The sequence below is a fragment of the Lepidothrix coronata genome, unplaced genomic scaffold, assembly GCF_001604755.1.
Source record: "Lepidothrix coronata isolate B3197 unplaced genomic scaffold, Lepidothrix_coronata-1.0 Scaffold16, whole genome shotgun sequence".
In the NCBI taxonomy this organism is placed as follows: domain Eukaryota; kingdom Metazoa; phylum Chordata; class Aves; order Passeriformes; family Pipridae; genus Lepidothrix; species Lepidothrix coronata.
The window spans coordinates 2994105-3009287 of record NW_016690196.1 but is presented as its reverse complement, the minus strand read 5'-3'; the positions used below and the strand labels follow the sequence as shown (position 1 = coordinate 3009287).

Below are 15183 nucleotides of genomic sequence, written 5' to 3'. Positions count from 1 at the left end.
CATCTTTTAGGAGCATCAGGTAAGTCACTTATATACATTGTCATTACTGCAGCAAAGACAGAAAAAAACCAGACCTATTTTTATAAAACAACAACAAAAATGGTTTTCTCAAAAGAAAAAGAAAAAAGACTACAGGAATATAACTACTTCATCAAGTCAAAAATAAAAAGATTCTTGAGGCCTTTTTAATCCTCTAGCACAAACCATGTTGCCAGACAAAAAGATCACAGTATCACAGAATTGTTAGGGTTTGAAGGGGCTTCTGGAGATCATCTAGTCCAATGTCCCTGCCAAGACAAGGTCACCTAGAGCCGCTGATACAAGAACGCATCCAGGTGGGTTTGTAATGTCTCCAGAGAGAGAGACTCCACGACCTTCCTGGGCAGCATGTTTCAGAGTTCTGTCACCCTCAATGTAAAGAAGTTGTTCCTCAGATTTAATTCCTAATAAAAACAAAGAAATCAGGCACAGATGTTCTAGCATCGGTACAATTTGTTAACAGCGCAACAACTACAGAAGCAACAGATTCTTTCATTTTCCGACAGTTTCCAGTCGGGACAGGATGCTTAAAGCCGATACCTGGACAAAGCTGAGCAGCCGCGCTTTTGTTTACAGAGAGAAAATTAACGGCCAACAGTCATCGCTGTGAAAACCGCATTCTACACAGCTCTGGAAGCTTATGCCACTAACAAATCCCCACTTTCAGTTCCACATTAACTTTAGCACAGTTATTTTTCGTGACCACCTCAGGGAGCTCCTCAGACATCAAACCGCGCTGACGATGAGCACAGTTCTGTAGCACAAAGCCCCCAAGCACCAGCGTTTCTCAGAGGTTCGGTCAGAGCCACAAACACCCCACCAGACACCCAAGAATGACCGCCCTTCCCGAGCTCCCGCCCCACTTTCCCCGCCCCACTTTCCCCGCCCCGCGCACGCGCAGTGCGCCGGGGGGCGGTGGCGGCGCGGCCGCTTCGCTGACGTCAGAACAACTCGCGACGGCGGCCGCGGTTGCTGCGGAGCCGCTCCTGCTGTCCCGCCGATCCCAGAGTCCCGGAGTCCCGCCGACTGCCGGTGAGAGCCCGAACCGACTGCCGGTGAGAGCCGAGTGGCGAGGCCACCTTTCCCCCGCGGGGCGCCTGAGGCACGGCCGGGGGCGGTGGCCGTACGTGGCCCGAGGTGCGGCGGAGCCCCAGCCCGGCCCTGCCCACGGGGGGTCTCGCGGCGCTGTGGCGGGCAGGGTGGGACGGACGGACGGACGGAAGGACGGACGGAGGATAAGGGGTGTCTCCGGCTTCCCGCGGGGATGAATGCTGTGTTTCCCAGTCCTGGTACCGCTCTGTTCGGGGGACCTGCCCCGAACCTTAAGGCACTTCTCGGCTCTGCGTGTGGGAAAAACGCGTTCAAGTTTGGCGCGGGGGGAGCGCAGAGGAACGAACTCTGCACTCTCGTAATTGTGCCTTAGTAACCATTAGTAACCAAGTGATGCAGTATCGCTTAACTCACACTGGGCTCCATCTCACCTGCTAACCGGTGTTTTTATTGCTTTCCAAGATTTTTCTGCACCTCCAGCAAATTCCAGTTTTCAAATCATGGAGGGAGAACAGATTATGGAGGGACAGCCACAGGTATTGCAATATTTTATGTGTATAATGCTACGTGAATAAAAGGAGCATTTTCTCTTTGCTGACCATCTGTTATTTTACAGGTTCCAGAAAATCCGCATTCCGAATACGGTCTCACTGAAAATGTAGAGGTAACAAAGCTGTTGTTGTTGTAAAGTACAGTGGAAGTCACATTCCTGATCAAGGGAAAAAACATTGAGTCTTGAGTCTGACTTCAGCAATTGTAATGTTCCCAAGAAAGTTAGCTGGAAATCAAGCCAATAGATACCTGTCCCTTGCATAAATGGCTGTATATATTTTCTGTTATATTGCTTCCATTGTACTAAATGGTTCTGAAGTAAATAATGCACCTTTTTATGAGATGGTGGGTTTTTTTAAGTATCTTATGATCATTATCTATTCTGTCGCTATCTATGATATATATACATTTGTATAATCTATTATGCTGCAAAAAAAGCCGTCTGGACTTTTATTAGAGGGAGGGGAATAGAAGGAGTTCATGGTATTTCTATGGAAGTATCAAAGGGAAAGATTCTTTTCATATTCTTGTCGATAGAAAAATTGCATCAGAATAATCCAAGCTATCTTTAATTACTTATGCTGAGAAGGAGCAGATACAGTCCATTCTCTTGCTGTTGGTAACAGAGTGGATTAGAGTAATAGAATCACAGGGTATTCTGAGGTGGAAGAAACCCAGAAGAGTCATCAAAGTCTAGCTCCTGATCCCACACAGGACAGCCCCAAGAATCACATCATATGCCAGAGGGCATTGTCAAAACACTTCTTGGATTTTGTCAGGTTTGAGGCTGTGACCACTTCCCTGGGGAGCCTGATTCATTGCTTAGCCACTCGCTGGGTGAAAAGCCTTTTCCTAAAATCCAATCTAACCCTTCCCTATCACAGCTTCGTGCCATTCACCAGAGAGGACATTGGTGTCTGCCCCTCTGCTTTGCCATGTGAGGAAGTTGTAGACTGCAATGAGGTCTCCCCTCAGTCTCTTCCAGACTGAACAGACCAAGTGACCTCCTCATATGCTCTTCCTCCTCCAAGCTGCTCCTCATATGTCTTCCCCTCTAGACTCCTCACCATCTTAGTAGCCCTCCTTTGGATGTTCTCTAATAGCTTTATATTTTTCTTACATTGTGGTGCCCAAAACTGCACACAGTATTACAGGTGAGGCTGCACCAGCACAGAGTAGAGCAGGACAGTCCTATCCTACCTCTATGGCATTATTCCTTCAAAAGCCTTCAGTCTCCCTCCATTATAAGGTCCTGCTCTGTGCTAAGCTTTTGCAGAAACTATTCTTAAACATCTTTCATGAGTTGTCTCTCCAGATATGTTGGTCCTGTATCGGTAGATTCATGTACTTTGCGTCAAATACATTTGGTTTCCTGACAGTGGTAGGGTATCATTTTTTAACTACAGTTAATGGTGTAAGATGATTTTTGACTAAAAAGTACATGGAAGCATTTTCTTTAATGTGTCCATCAGTACTTGAATAGAGCATGGTCTCAAAGTATTCAACTTTAGCAGAGTCCCCTTTGTCAGACTTCACCTGAATTTCTTGTGCTTTTAGCATTTTGTATAAGAAGCACATGCATACAGGAACCATGTAATTGAAACTGCTCTTGTTAGTAGTCATTTGTGTCTTAGTGGTGTAGAATTCAAATCTGTGAATGCAAAAGCAGAAAAAATAATTATACAGATTGGATGTCTTCTGTTTTAGAAAACTGTCGACTTCCTAACATTGTTTCCCCAAGACATAAGAATTTAACAGAAGGCTCCTCTGGATTAGGTTTTTGTGCAAGGAAAAATACGCACTTAAATTTTCTTAGAAGATGTAAAGAAGTTATTGCCAGTGAATTGCATAGAGATGGGTATTTTGTACTTCCAAAGTAGATGTGGCTGCTATTATCAATGTGGATTCACTTTTTCTTTTGCACTTCAGAGGATAGTAGAAAACGAGAAACTAAATGCAGAGAAAACATCAAAGCAGAAGGTTGATCTTCAGTCGTTACCCACACGTGCCTACTTGGATCAGACAGTTGTACCTATCTTGCTACAGGGACTTGCTGTTCTTGCAAAAGAGAGGTAAGATGCTTCAGTGTTCCTTCTGTTCTTGGCAAAATGTAGGTCTCAAACTTGGGCGGTACGTCACCTTTCAGGCACATGGTTCTGGTAGTTGCACACGTTGTTCTGGTAGTTGTAAGAACGTCGTTACAACAGGTTTATGAACCTATAAATTACTGTGATTGGCTGTGCAGGATGTGTTCCCCAGTGAGGTGCTTATCATGCTTATTGGGTGCATTTGGCATGATAAGAGTTATTCATTTAATTCATGATCCTCCAATGAGGTGTGCTACTGCAAAAGTTTTGGAGGGAAAAATGGGGTTATTTTTGTTACTAATTTTATCACATAATTCACCTTATAAAAGTAAGGCAAGAAGTTGTTCTAGTTCTGAAGATTTTTGTAGTGTGAAATTATAAAGAGTTCTTGCCGTTTGAAAGAAAGCAAGACAAATCAGGTCTGACATGCGTCTTTGTTGGAGATTAAAATGCTTTCCAAGAAGTCAGGCTGACCCTGCACTGCAACACAGCAAGAAGCAAACTGATAGTTTATCCTCTGAGTGAAGATTATGCTGTCGAGGTGCCCCAAATCTCTTACCAGTCAATACAGAAGGGTATCCTTCAATAACAGCAAACAGCTGTTCATCTTAGCCAAAATAATTTTGAGCCTTTTAGTGTATCCTTGCTAGTGGCAAGTAGAACTGCATGTGACCATCACTCAGTTTCACTGAAATAACAAAGTCAAAAGCTGGTATGGATGACCATAAAGGCATCATGGCACCTACAGTCAGAACAACCATCAGCAGTGTCTTAACTTCAAAAGGAGTTGTGAATTTGAACTGCAGGGTACAGACAGCTAATTAAGCAAAATCAGGCACCTAGGAAGGTCCACCCTCTGTGTACACCTGAGCAGTGTGCAGATCTTCAGCTGACATCTGTGGGAGTTCTGCTGCACACTCAGTATAAAACACCTGTGAGGTGCATACCCCACACTTACACTCTGGATACTTGTGTTACAGGCTAGCTTTTTCCTTTATTCTTTTTTTTTTATTTATTTAAATCTTCATTATGGAAGAAGCTTTTTTTACAGGGACTCATCACGTGAGTGAAACTGGACCATTGATAGAAGAGGTTGGGGAATGTGTAGGTATAAAATCCAACAGTATCAAACTGGCAGGTCAAATTGTCTGTTCAGTGGAGCATAATAACCCCTCGGGAGGGAGAAAACTGAGCTATCAGCTCTGCTGTATAATCTTCTGATTAAAATCAAAATGGAAAGTAACTAATGGATGCCAAGTTCTTTTTCTAAGGAATATAAAAATATTCAGGGAACAGCCCATTCCGTCTGTTGGCTACGCCTGGAATTCAGTAGAAATCATGCAGGATAGTGAGCCAGTAATTGGGAGGAGTCAACACAATTTTTTTGTCGGGTGTTGTAAGTGTCTTAGAGTTTATTGAAGGAGTCACCAAGCACATGTAAAGAGGAATGCAGATGATACAGTCTGTTTAAATTTCCAAAAAGTTTCTCACACAGCCATTCACTAAAAGCTTTTAAAGAGAGTTAGTTGCTGTGAGATTAAAGGAAAACTCTTTATATGGATGGAGAACTCAGTGGACAAAATAGAGGGTAGAAGTAAATAGTGAATTTTCATGGTGAAATAAGATCAACACCAAAATCATGGAAAGTATAATTTTTAACAACTTGAAGAAGAGGCTGATAAAATTTGTTAATGAGACTGAGTTTTACAGACCAGGTGTAGGTGTTTTGGTTTCTGTTGTTTGTTTGTTTGTTTTTTTAAGTTGATGAATTGCAAGTAATCGCACAGGAATTTCATAAAACCCTCAAGACTGCTATGAAAAATTGAAACTATGGCAAAAAGCAAAAGATTGAATCCCAATAACAGAAAATTTTAGACCTAGGAGGGTAGTGACAAATGCTAGTGACAAAATGTTAGATTCTGAGTTGACAATTACCCGTATGAAAACATATCTTTAAGCTCTTACATATATATGTCAATGCATTGCTCTAGTAAAAAATAAATTCTGAATAGTAGTACTTAGAAACTGAAGGGGTAAAAAACAAGCATTATGTCATTATTTAAATTTATAATGTTCTTGTATTTTTAATATTATGTGTAATTCCAACTCTCCTGTATTCTGGTTGAATGGGAAAAAATAAGAAGAGTGACAAGGTGTCAGAAGGAATACTGTCTGTCTACAGAGTGACTTGAATAGATGATATCTACTAAAGAGACTTCTCTGGGAGAATATATTAGGAATCTGTTAAATCACAACAGTGTAGAGATGATGAGTTGGGATGGACTATTATCTCTTCTGATACAATAATGAAATTAAGTGAAACAGGTAGCAAATTTATAATGAACAAAAGGAGCTGATCCTTCACAGGTCACATAATTAAGCTACATAATTTTTTTTGCCTTAGGTTGAGGACATTAAGGTTTTATTTGTGCTCAAGAGGCAACTGGTCAAAGCTGTAGAGGAATCCACCCGGACTGTTAAGGGTGGTAGCTCAGAAATTGGTACATGCTTGGGAGCCAAAAGAGTGGTCCAGAAAAATATCTCTGTGCATTTCTTCCATTTTTTATGCTTCTTTATAGGTGTATTTGCTCACTGCCAGACCTTTTGTCTGACCCAATGTGGAAAAATTAAGTTTGTCATTTATTCTGTGGACAAAATCCAGATTAGCAGGATTCATGCACTGTAGCTGGAGGAGCCTTTTTTTTAAAAAAAAATTACAAACTAAGGCCAGTGATCAGAAGTGTTTATTATTGACTACTTGCAAGTTACAGCACTTCTCAAACTTAAAGTTTTGTTGTGTTTATTTCAGTTGCCAGAAACCATGAAAACAACTTTAATCCACAAAGCTACACAATAACCACTTGAAGAAAATGAAGCAAAAAAGCACTGACAGATTCAGTTTTACTTTATATAGCATGAGTCAAAGAAATAGGCAAATGCATGTCACATCTAATCGTGTACATACCGTATTTATACTTACAGACTATACCCTAGTTTTAGATATATAACCGTAGCAATTTAGTAATATTGAACCAACAGAGACTAAGACCCCTTTTTAAAAACTTTCTCATTAGACATAAACTGGAAATTCAGAGTCACTCTAGGTAGTCAGTCATCCCTAAATCAATGCTTGTAAGTGTTTGGGAGGAGTTATGTTTCTTTTAAGGGATGGTGATTAGTTCTTCAGCTACCTAATTTCATATAACAAAAAATAATTGCTTTTGATTTACTTTTTTTTCTTTACAGACCGCCAAATCCCATTGAATTTCTAGCGGCATATCTTTTAAAAAACAAGTCACAATTTGAAGACCGAAATTAGCTCCATAAAAATGAGGACAGTTTGGCTGCTAGACTGAAATGCTCATTCGCCGCTGTTTGTTTTCTGCTGTAAAAATCCTTTGGCCACATTGTTGTCTTTCTTAACTGCACAGTTTGCTTTACCTTTTGAGTTATTTAATAAAGAACACTTTACATTTAATTTGTTCTCTTGTTTTAAACTAGTTATTAAGAGACTTTCAAAATAAAGTACTGAAACTGCACTGCTGGATGAAAGTCTGAATAATTCCATGGGGCTACGTCACCTGAGGGCATGGAAAAATGGGGAACAATTTGTGATGAGAATCACATGGGTGAAAATGTATATAACTTAATTGGATTTTTATGTAGCATCCCGCCACACGCAACATGCCTAAACAGAAAGCAAACAAATGAAGAACAATTAGAATTTCTTTTGAGGAAGTATTGATTAAGTAGGGAGGAGAGGACTTACTTCAGAACACCAGGAAATGGGTTTAGTTAAAACAAACTAAGATCCAGCAGCTGAATAGATCACCTACAGACAGTGGCCAGCATTTCACATATTTGCATTAGTGAGATGTGCTGCTCAGCATTTGTCATTGATCTCCTGTGACTGGTGTGCTGGATTTAGCTGAAACACAGAATAAAGTTTGAAGTAACTTATAAAGGTTCTGTAATTCAGTTCTCTGTGCTGCTACTCCCAGCTGGAGTGATTTCTCTCTGTCAAAGATGGAATCATCAAGTTGGGATGGACCCATAAGGATCATGAAGTCTAACTCCCTCCTGCTCACAGGACCATCTAAATCATATGATTAAGAGCATCATCCAGATGCTCCTTGTATTCTCACAGGCTTGGTGCTGTGACCACTTCACCGGGGAGCCTGTTCCAGTAACCAACCATCCTCTGGCTGAAGAGTCTGGATGTCTTTTTCTGATGTCCAGGGTAATCCTAATCTAAGTGATAAAATACCAAGTAATCTGATTTATTTTTTCCCCTTGGATTTACTAATGTCTTTTGGTTTTGTTTGGTCTTCTCAAATGTTTTCATAACCTCTTTTTCTGACCCTTTGTTTATTTTTCCTGTAATCTCAGTAGAGCTAAAGGCCACAAACCTTAGGATACAATATAATAAGTTGCAGCAGAAGACAGGATCAGAAGAAAATGATAGAATTAAGACAGAAAACACTATTTTGTCAAATAATAGTATAAAAGCTCTGAAAATAAGATTATGACTGTAGAATTGACTCATTAGGTTATTGACAGCCCTCCGAATTCTCATTTTTGTTTTTTGACACTTCTAACAGGGACCATACATAATGTTGTTCACTAGCACTGGATACTGGAATCCAGACTATGCATAGCACTGTTTTTCACAGACTGGGAGAATAAACATTTTTTTTGACAGTCACAGAAATGGCAAACTTGGCCTCCAAGAGTAGTTAAATTAATCAAAATCCTAAATTTTTACTAAAATATTTCTAATATTGCCATCTTACCATTATCATTTCCATTCAGTGTTTCTTAGCTAATTGCTTTAATATAGCAAGCAGTTAAAACCTTTAAATTAAAGTCTTTGCTGTGAGGGTTGGTTTTTCTCCATGTGCTATAAAAGGCTGCATGTTTTTTTGTAATTATGCATAAATTCACATGAGAGAGACTTGGCTCTCTCATTTGACTTGTTCCTGTAACAGTTTGTAGATACACACTGTATTTGCAGTATAATAAGAATTATTTTCCTTAGTTCTCTGGCATGTAGTTGACTTTCCTATGGTAATCTGAAGATTTTTTTTTTTAACAGAGCTTTTCTTCTTTAATACCTTAGATACATGAGTGTAAGAGTGGCCAGAAGAAAGATTCTTCAGAGGAAAAAAATTAACTTTTCAATTGTCTACAAACTTGCAGGGACTGAGGTCTCGTCATTACTCCTAATAGGAAGGCTCTCACTATTTTACGTATATATTAGTATGCTAACAGGGAAACATTGAATTAGTGCAGTCTAAAAGCAGTAAAATTGGGGAACAAGTAAAAGCTGAAAGAGGTCTGTAAACCCAAAATCGAGCCTAAAAAGTTTTATTTTGGAAAATGTACCAAAATCGTGGAATGAGATTACTAATTCTATTGCATTGTGGTGAACACAGTCTCCATCAAATCATGACGCTTTAAAAGATACTGAAAGGATTTTAACAACAGTGGTTTGACTTTCTGGAATGAGTAATAACATTTAAGTGAAGACAAGGAGACACCATAAAGACTTGGTACTGCTATTTTTATTGCTAAAGTGGCATTCCAAGCTTTCATAAATAACAACTTCGCAAGACTGTTAAAGAATTGTTAAAAGCAGGGGGAATCTATGCTGCTCCCCGGTTTCTATGTTGAGAATTTGTGCAAGACCATACAAAAAGAAGCAGTTCCACTATTAATCCTCCCTCGACAGAGCAATTTTCTTATATCATCATACCTGAATTCAGAATACAAAGAAATCAGACTTCTCACCTTACAGTAACACTTGTCAAGCAGCTGCACAAAATTTGAAATACTCTGTCTTTCTACACAACTCTTGCATCAACCTAGAATCTCAAAGCATCAGTACCAGTCCTAAGGCAAGCTGTCCCTGCCAGCAGCATGCCATCTACTCAGCTGCTGGTATCACTGGTACATCATGTCATCTGCTGTTGTTTTCCCACCCAGTCTAGAGATTTAATTCAAAAGAATGAAAAAGCCATGTTCACAAGGGGATGATGTTAGAAGATTTTACTACAGCAGCTTTTCTGGGCAGCCTCCTCTGAGAAAATAAGTTTAAATGTTACTAGCAGCAGTGAACTCACCAGTCCTAAGAATTAAATCTTCCTGCAAAGGTATGACAAGTCAACAAGAAAAGTGCAACCATTTTCCTTTATTTGTTAAACTGGCTTCATCAGTTGAGATCTGCTGCATAGGGAATACTCTGTAACAGGAATAAGTACTAAGTTACTATCTGAATAAGCAGATCATACCTGAATAGTCCAGTTCTCAGTTACAAAAGTAATGATAAAGTCCAAATTTTCAAAGCATTTACTTCTTTTAAATGTTCCCCACTAGAAACCAATGAAAATTCTGTGAAGAGACTTGACAGATGCTTGCTATCCCAATTGAATCCAGAAACAAGGAAGTACTATTTTTCCACGGGAAACAGCAGCTCTGAAGGCTTCAAGATAAATGTATTTAACTTGGGAGTAAAAATAGATGTAGAGAAAAAGCTTAAAGAAATATTTGAAAATGGCAACTTCAGATGTATGACAGGCCACTGCTAAGTAGCTGAAAGCTATTATCTCTTGGTTTTTGAACAATTATTTTTTTTTATTTCTCCACACTACCCTAGGTGAGTCAGTAGATGCTCTAAATAGCAGTAAAATTGAGCAGAAAATAAAATGGAATGCCTAGTTTATACCACAGCATACCATGCAAGATGACTATTTTAGATCTCTGATATCCAGAAGTTACTATTTAGTAACTGTGAAAGAATTATATATGAGTCATATGGAGTATTTTGAAATCTGCCTTTTTAACTGCTTCTACCGAGAACATTTATCTCTTACCTTGAAGGGAACAGTGACAGAAGAAAGAATTTCCCACTAAAAGCAATTCTGATCAAAGGATTCTACATCCTCATATTCTGAAGCCTCTTACCACCTAAAAACACAGTTTGACTTGCCAAATCTTTTTTTTTTTTGCATCTCCAATTTATCAAGGACTTTCTCCAAAGTCAGTACATGTCTTTGAGCTATCCATTTTATTGAAGTGTTGTCACTATTGTAAATGCAGTCTGATCAAAAGAACTTCTCTCTCCCCAACAGACTTTCTGGAAATAAAACAGCTGCTTTCAAACAAATGAAAAATCTGAAAAATTCTGAGAGATACGAGCAGTTGAAACCAGTAGGCTAGAAAGGAAATATGAGAAGAATCCCTATGCCTACCACGCTTGAGAGAGTACAGGTTTTGATATATTCTTATCATTGTACTAATTACATAACAAATTATTCTTAGCCAAGCCTTAGCTTGTGTTTCCTATTCTATTTCATAGTCAGGATTCATTTTAAGAGTGACTACATAGCCTAGATCACAGAAATACAGAATGCCAGCTGTTACAGAAACAGGCATTTTACCATGATGAAAAGACAATCAGCACCGTTTCTGCTCATGTTCCTCATTCAAATACAGTTTTAAGTGAGGACTTCAAATGTAAATGTACCATGAATAATTATGGGGCAGTTTACATCAGTGCTAGTGCAACAGTGCAACAGTGACTAGGAATGTGTCATATTCCTATTCCCAATGTGCTTTTAGCTCTCTTCAAAGTTTGCTTTGTAACTGTGCGTAAGACTCATTTTCCGAGACAAGCCTAAATTTATAAAAGGCTGCTGGGTGGTTAAGAAGTATTTACAAGATGAATAATTACCCACTGATATTATCTCAGGTGCTATTACATTATATAGGAAGCGGAAATATTCCCCTTGTAAGGACAATGAAGTTTGGGGGGGCGGGTGTCTGTTTTTAACAGCAGAAGGAAGGACTGCTTGGAACAGCAGGTTCCTCAGATGCAAAATGACAGTTTGTAAAGAGAAAAACCTAAAGTAACAGTGAACAGCTTCCTGAGAAGGGGGGGGGACAGGAAGCGGGCATTGTGAAAAGCATGACAGGAAAGAATGCAAAATAAACCACGTGCAAGAGGACAATGGGAACAAAAACCGAGAGAGCAACAGACCTTGAAAGCTGGGCCAGCTGAAAACATGTGTCATCCAAGATGGGCACAGGGGGTTACTTGAGGAAAACCCTGCATGCTAAGGACACGCTAACTGGTGAGTCACTCTTGCCACCCTTTGCCTTCATGCTTTTCTTCCAGGTAAGGAACAAACTGCCAACAAACACACACATGTAGCAGTGATCTGTACTTCAAGGTTATGCAGACGTGGGGGACTGTCCATGCGTTGTGTCAGCTCTGCCCTGCACATCAGAGAAAAATGACAGAGCTAACAGCTCTGAACAGGTAAGTGCTCCTGTTACTGCTCCCCAAACAAACAGTGCTTGGAAGAATTACGGACGAAGCAGGAGGATCTCCCAACCTAACCCATGATTCACGGCATTGCACTGAAAGCTCAGCCTAGTTTCTCAGTCTGTGGCTAGAACCCTTCCATACCTCCACATCCCGAGCACTAGGAAGCCCAGCACTGCCATCTTCTACTTAACTCACAGAATCACGGAATATCCTGAGTTGGAAGGGACCTACCTACTCCTGGACCCACACAGGACCACCCCCAAGAATCACATCATGTGTCTGAGAGCATTGTCCAAATGCTTCTTGAAGAGCTGACTGCTTGTCTGTTTCTGCCTCTTTCATTTACATTATCTGCTACTGAGGGAACACATCATCAGCCCTGAAACACAGAAACAGTTCATGATTGGGAGGTGATTGTTAGAAATTTAAACAGATAAACCCATAAATCACTAAACACTGCTCAATGGTATTATGTCCACCAGCGATAGGGTACAAATTAAAATCCTATTTTCACCCTTGCCGGTGGAAACAGCAGAAATTCCTCCTGCAGTACTATGGATGACAAGCTTTCTCAGGAACATGCAGAAACTGAGGAGGATGTCCTCCAGCTTCCCTGGGCTCTGTATTGTGTGCTAGTCAGTAACAGAGAAGGACAGGGATTCACCAGGCTGCCATGGTGTTTGTGGCACATACAACTACTTAAGGATTAGCAAAAAAAAGCCTGTACTTTCTGTAACCTGCTAACACCGAGCTGTAGTGTTCCTCTGCATCTACATGGATGCTATGTTCATGTTCCATCCAGTAAAAACTTCATCCTAATCTACACCTAATCTAGGAGAGAAAAAACTACACACAAGGAAAAAAAAAGTTAATGAGGAAAGGGAGAAAGAAGTTTAAAAAGGAAGCACAAGGAGAAAAGGAATCAAGCCTGTTATACAGCAACAAGAAAAGAAATATATTTAAGAAATTTTAAAAGGCAAGCTGAAGAAGAAAAAAACACTATATAAAGGTAGGAAACCCAGAAGAAAATACTTACAAAGAATTTTTACTTATTAAACCATCTAGATTACCACTCAGAAGTTCTTATTTTTTAATCTCGTTGGAGCGAAAATGCTCAGAGAAAATGAAAGGCCTTCTTCTAAATAAAAGAAAGGAATACCAGATAATTAAAAATAATTTTAACCTCCACTTCCCCTAAGATGTTCCTCCTAGCAGCCTCCTCAAACTGTTTTTGGTGGACTGTGGGACAGTGGTGCATCAAAAACTTGAATACATCCTGGCATGACCCATTTTTTAAGTACATGATCACAACATTTATTTTTCTCCATGGAGTAGAATTTATCCTCTGCTGCATTTAGTTAACTTTATTGAAGGATTAGTTTATTGAAGGATCAGTTCAGGAGCTACTCTCAGTACTGAAGTTTATGTAAAAGGTTTGAGAAGCATAAATGGGTATCACAACTGCCAATATAGTTTTTTGTTAAAACAGTCAGGTAGGATAGCTCTTCCAGTCTAGGCAGCAGTTATAATCCACATTAACCTTTTTCAAAACACTATTTGTAAAATAACAATGGAATACTGTGAGGATAGATAGAGCAGTGAAAACATTAGACATTTGCTCAGATAGTTAGGCCCCATTTCCTCATGACAACCTATTACAAACATTGTTAATTGGACACTCCAGTCCTTAGTGCCCCTCAGCTGCCTTGGGAGTGCAGAGGAGGATCCTCATCGATAAAAAAACAGTCAGCCATTATGTCTGAAGCAGGAGCCTTTTTTTATCTTCAAGACATACTGCAAACAATGCCTTTGTCCCTAGTTTCCTTTGTTTTACTGTAAAAAAAAAACCAAACCCGAACCCAAGTAAACAAAAACCAAAACAAACAAACAAACAAACCAAAAGAAACCCTCTGTATTTTGCATGCATTTATAACTGCCTGGAGGACTTTTTGAAGAATTCCATGACAAAGAGGCAGGCGAGGGATGTCCTTCCTGGCCTGGCCCATACAGTTCCACCCCACAAAGCACCACTCTGCCTCCAGACCTTGACGGCTGCGGCCCCTCATCCCTCCCGTTGGGGCTCCTCTCCCTCCTGCTCGCATCTCACACATCAGCGGCTAAAATCGCTTTTTCCCTCCCCGCTTTAGTACTGGCCACACTCGCCTTTCCAGTTCTGCCTCGTTAGCTATTTCTGGCCACGCCTGATGTCTCCATGGCAGCGGTCCATTCACCAAACCAATTAAAAAAAAATAAAATTAAAGGGGTGAGGAAGTATGAGGCTGAGAAAGACACGAGACTTCCATACGGCTGCACTCCCGCGGCCCTCGCTCTATGCCACGGTGCCACGGGCGTCATGGCACTGGCAGGGAGGCGTCGGGAAGGATCCTGATTCAGAAATAGGGAGCCTCAGCCCAGCAAACGCCCTGTTCCCTCTGGGGATAGCGATGCCTTAGGGAAACGATGCTCTGTCCCTGCAGCCCTCAGCGCCCCAACTGCTCCCACGGCCCGTGCGGGGCCCGGGGAAGCGGCGGAGGCGCGAGATCCCGAGATAACCCAGCGGGCCTGGCCGAGTATCCCCCTGGCCCCCCCGCGCTCCCCTCGCCTGACCCGCGCCCGGAATCTGCCCCGCCACCACGGAGACACGGCCCGCCAATCAGCGCGCACGGCTCCCATCGCCACGGCAACGCGCAGCCCAATCCACGGCCGGCTCTCCCGCCTGGCCCCGCCCCCTGCCCCGCTCCCCCGCGAGGCGGCGCCGGGCTCGTCAGGCGGTGGGCGGGGCCGCCGCGGTGCGGGGGGCCAATCGCAGCGAGGCTTTTGCTTTGGTGCCCAATGGGGGCGCGGCGCCGGCGCGGCCCTTAGTCCACGGGAGCCGAGCGGGGCCAAACCCAGCTGCGGCCGCGGCCTCCTTCTCTGCGCGCCCCCCCACCCGCCGGCGCGGAGTTGGCGGCGGCGGCCTCGGGCTCTGTCCCCGCGTCCCCCCGCCGGGACCCCCCCCGCGGCCGCGCCCGGCCCCGCGCCCCCGGCCCGCGCCGCTCCGGCAGCGCCGCCTCCGCCCGCGGGGCCCGGGCCGTGCCGGGGGAGGAGGGGGAGCAGCGCCGCCGCCGCCGCCGCCGCCGCCGCCGC

The 15183-nt window shown here is 42.1% G+C and overlaps 1 protein-coding gene across 3 annotated transcripts; it reads left to right on the top strand.

Annotated features, from left to right (window-relative positions):
- The first annotated feature begins 940 nt into the window (after positions 1–940).
- DPY30 (dpy-30, histone methyltransferase complex regulatory subunit) lies at positions 941–7267 on the top strand. Of its 3 annotated transcripts, none has more exons than XM_017806845.1 (5): positions 941–1071; positions 1552–1625; positions 1706–1753; positions 3571–3713; positions 6975–7267. In XM_017806845.1, exons 2-5 carry the CDS (start codon positions 1590–1592, stop codon positions 7045–7047), a joined length of 300 nt encoding a protein of 99 aa, XP_017662334.1. In that variant the 5' UTR covers positions 941–1071; positions 1552–1589; the 3' UTR covers positions 7048–7267. The 3 variants fall into 3 exon arrangements, with proteins under 3 accessions (XP_017662334.1, XP_017662335.1, XP_017662333.1); XM_017806846.1 differs by having other exon boundaries at positions 942–1094; XM_017806844.1 differs by lacking the exon at positions 941–1071 and adding an exon at positions 1152–1176.
- The last annotated feature ends 7916 nt before the right edge of the window (positions 7268–15183 follow it).

Coding starts and splice junctions, on each gene's coding strand:
- DPY30 (XM_017806845.1), top strand. CDS start 1,590: ATGGAGGGAGAACAGATTATGGAGGGACAGCCACAG. Junction 1,754..3,570: donor GTCTCACTGAAAATGTAGAG/GTAACAAAGCTG, acceptor TTTGCACTTCAG/AGGATAGTAGAAAACGAGAA. Junction 3,714..6,974: donor GCTGTTCTTGCAAAAGAGAG/GTAAGATGCTTC, acceptor TTTTCTTTACAG/ACCGCCAAATCCCATTGAAT.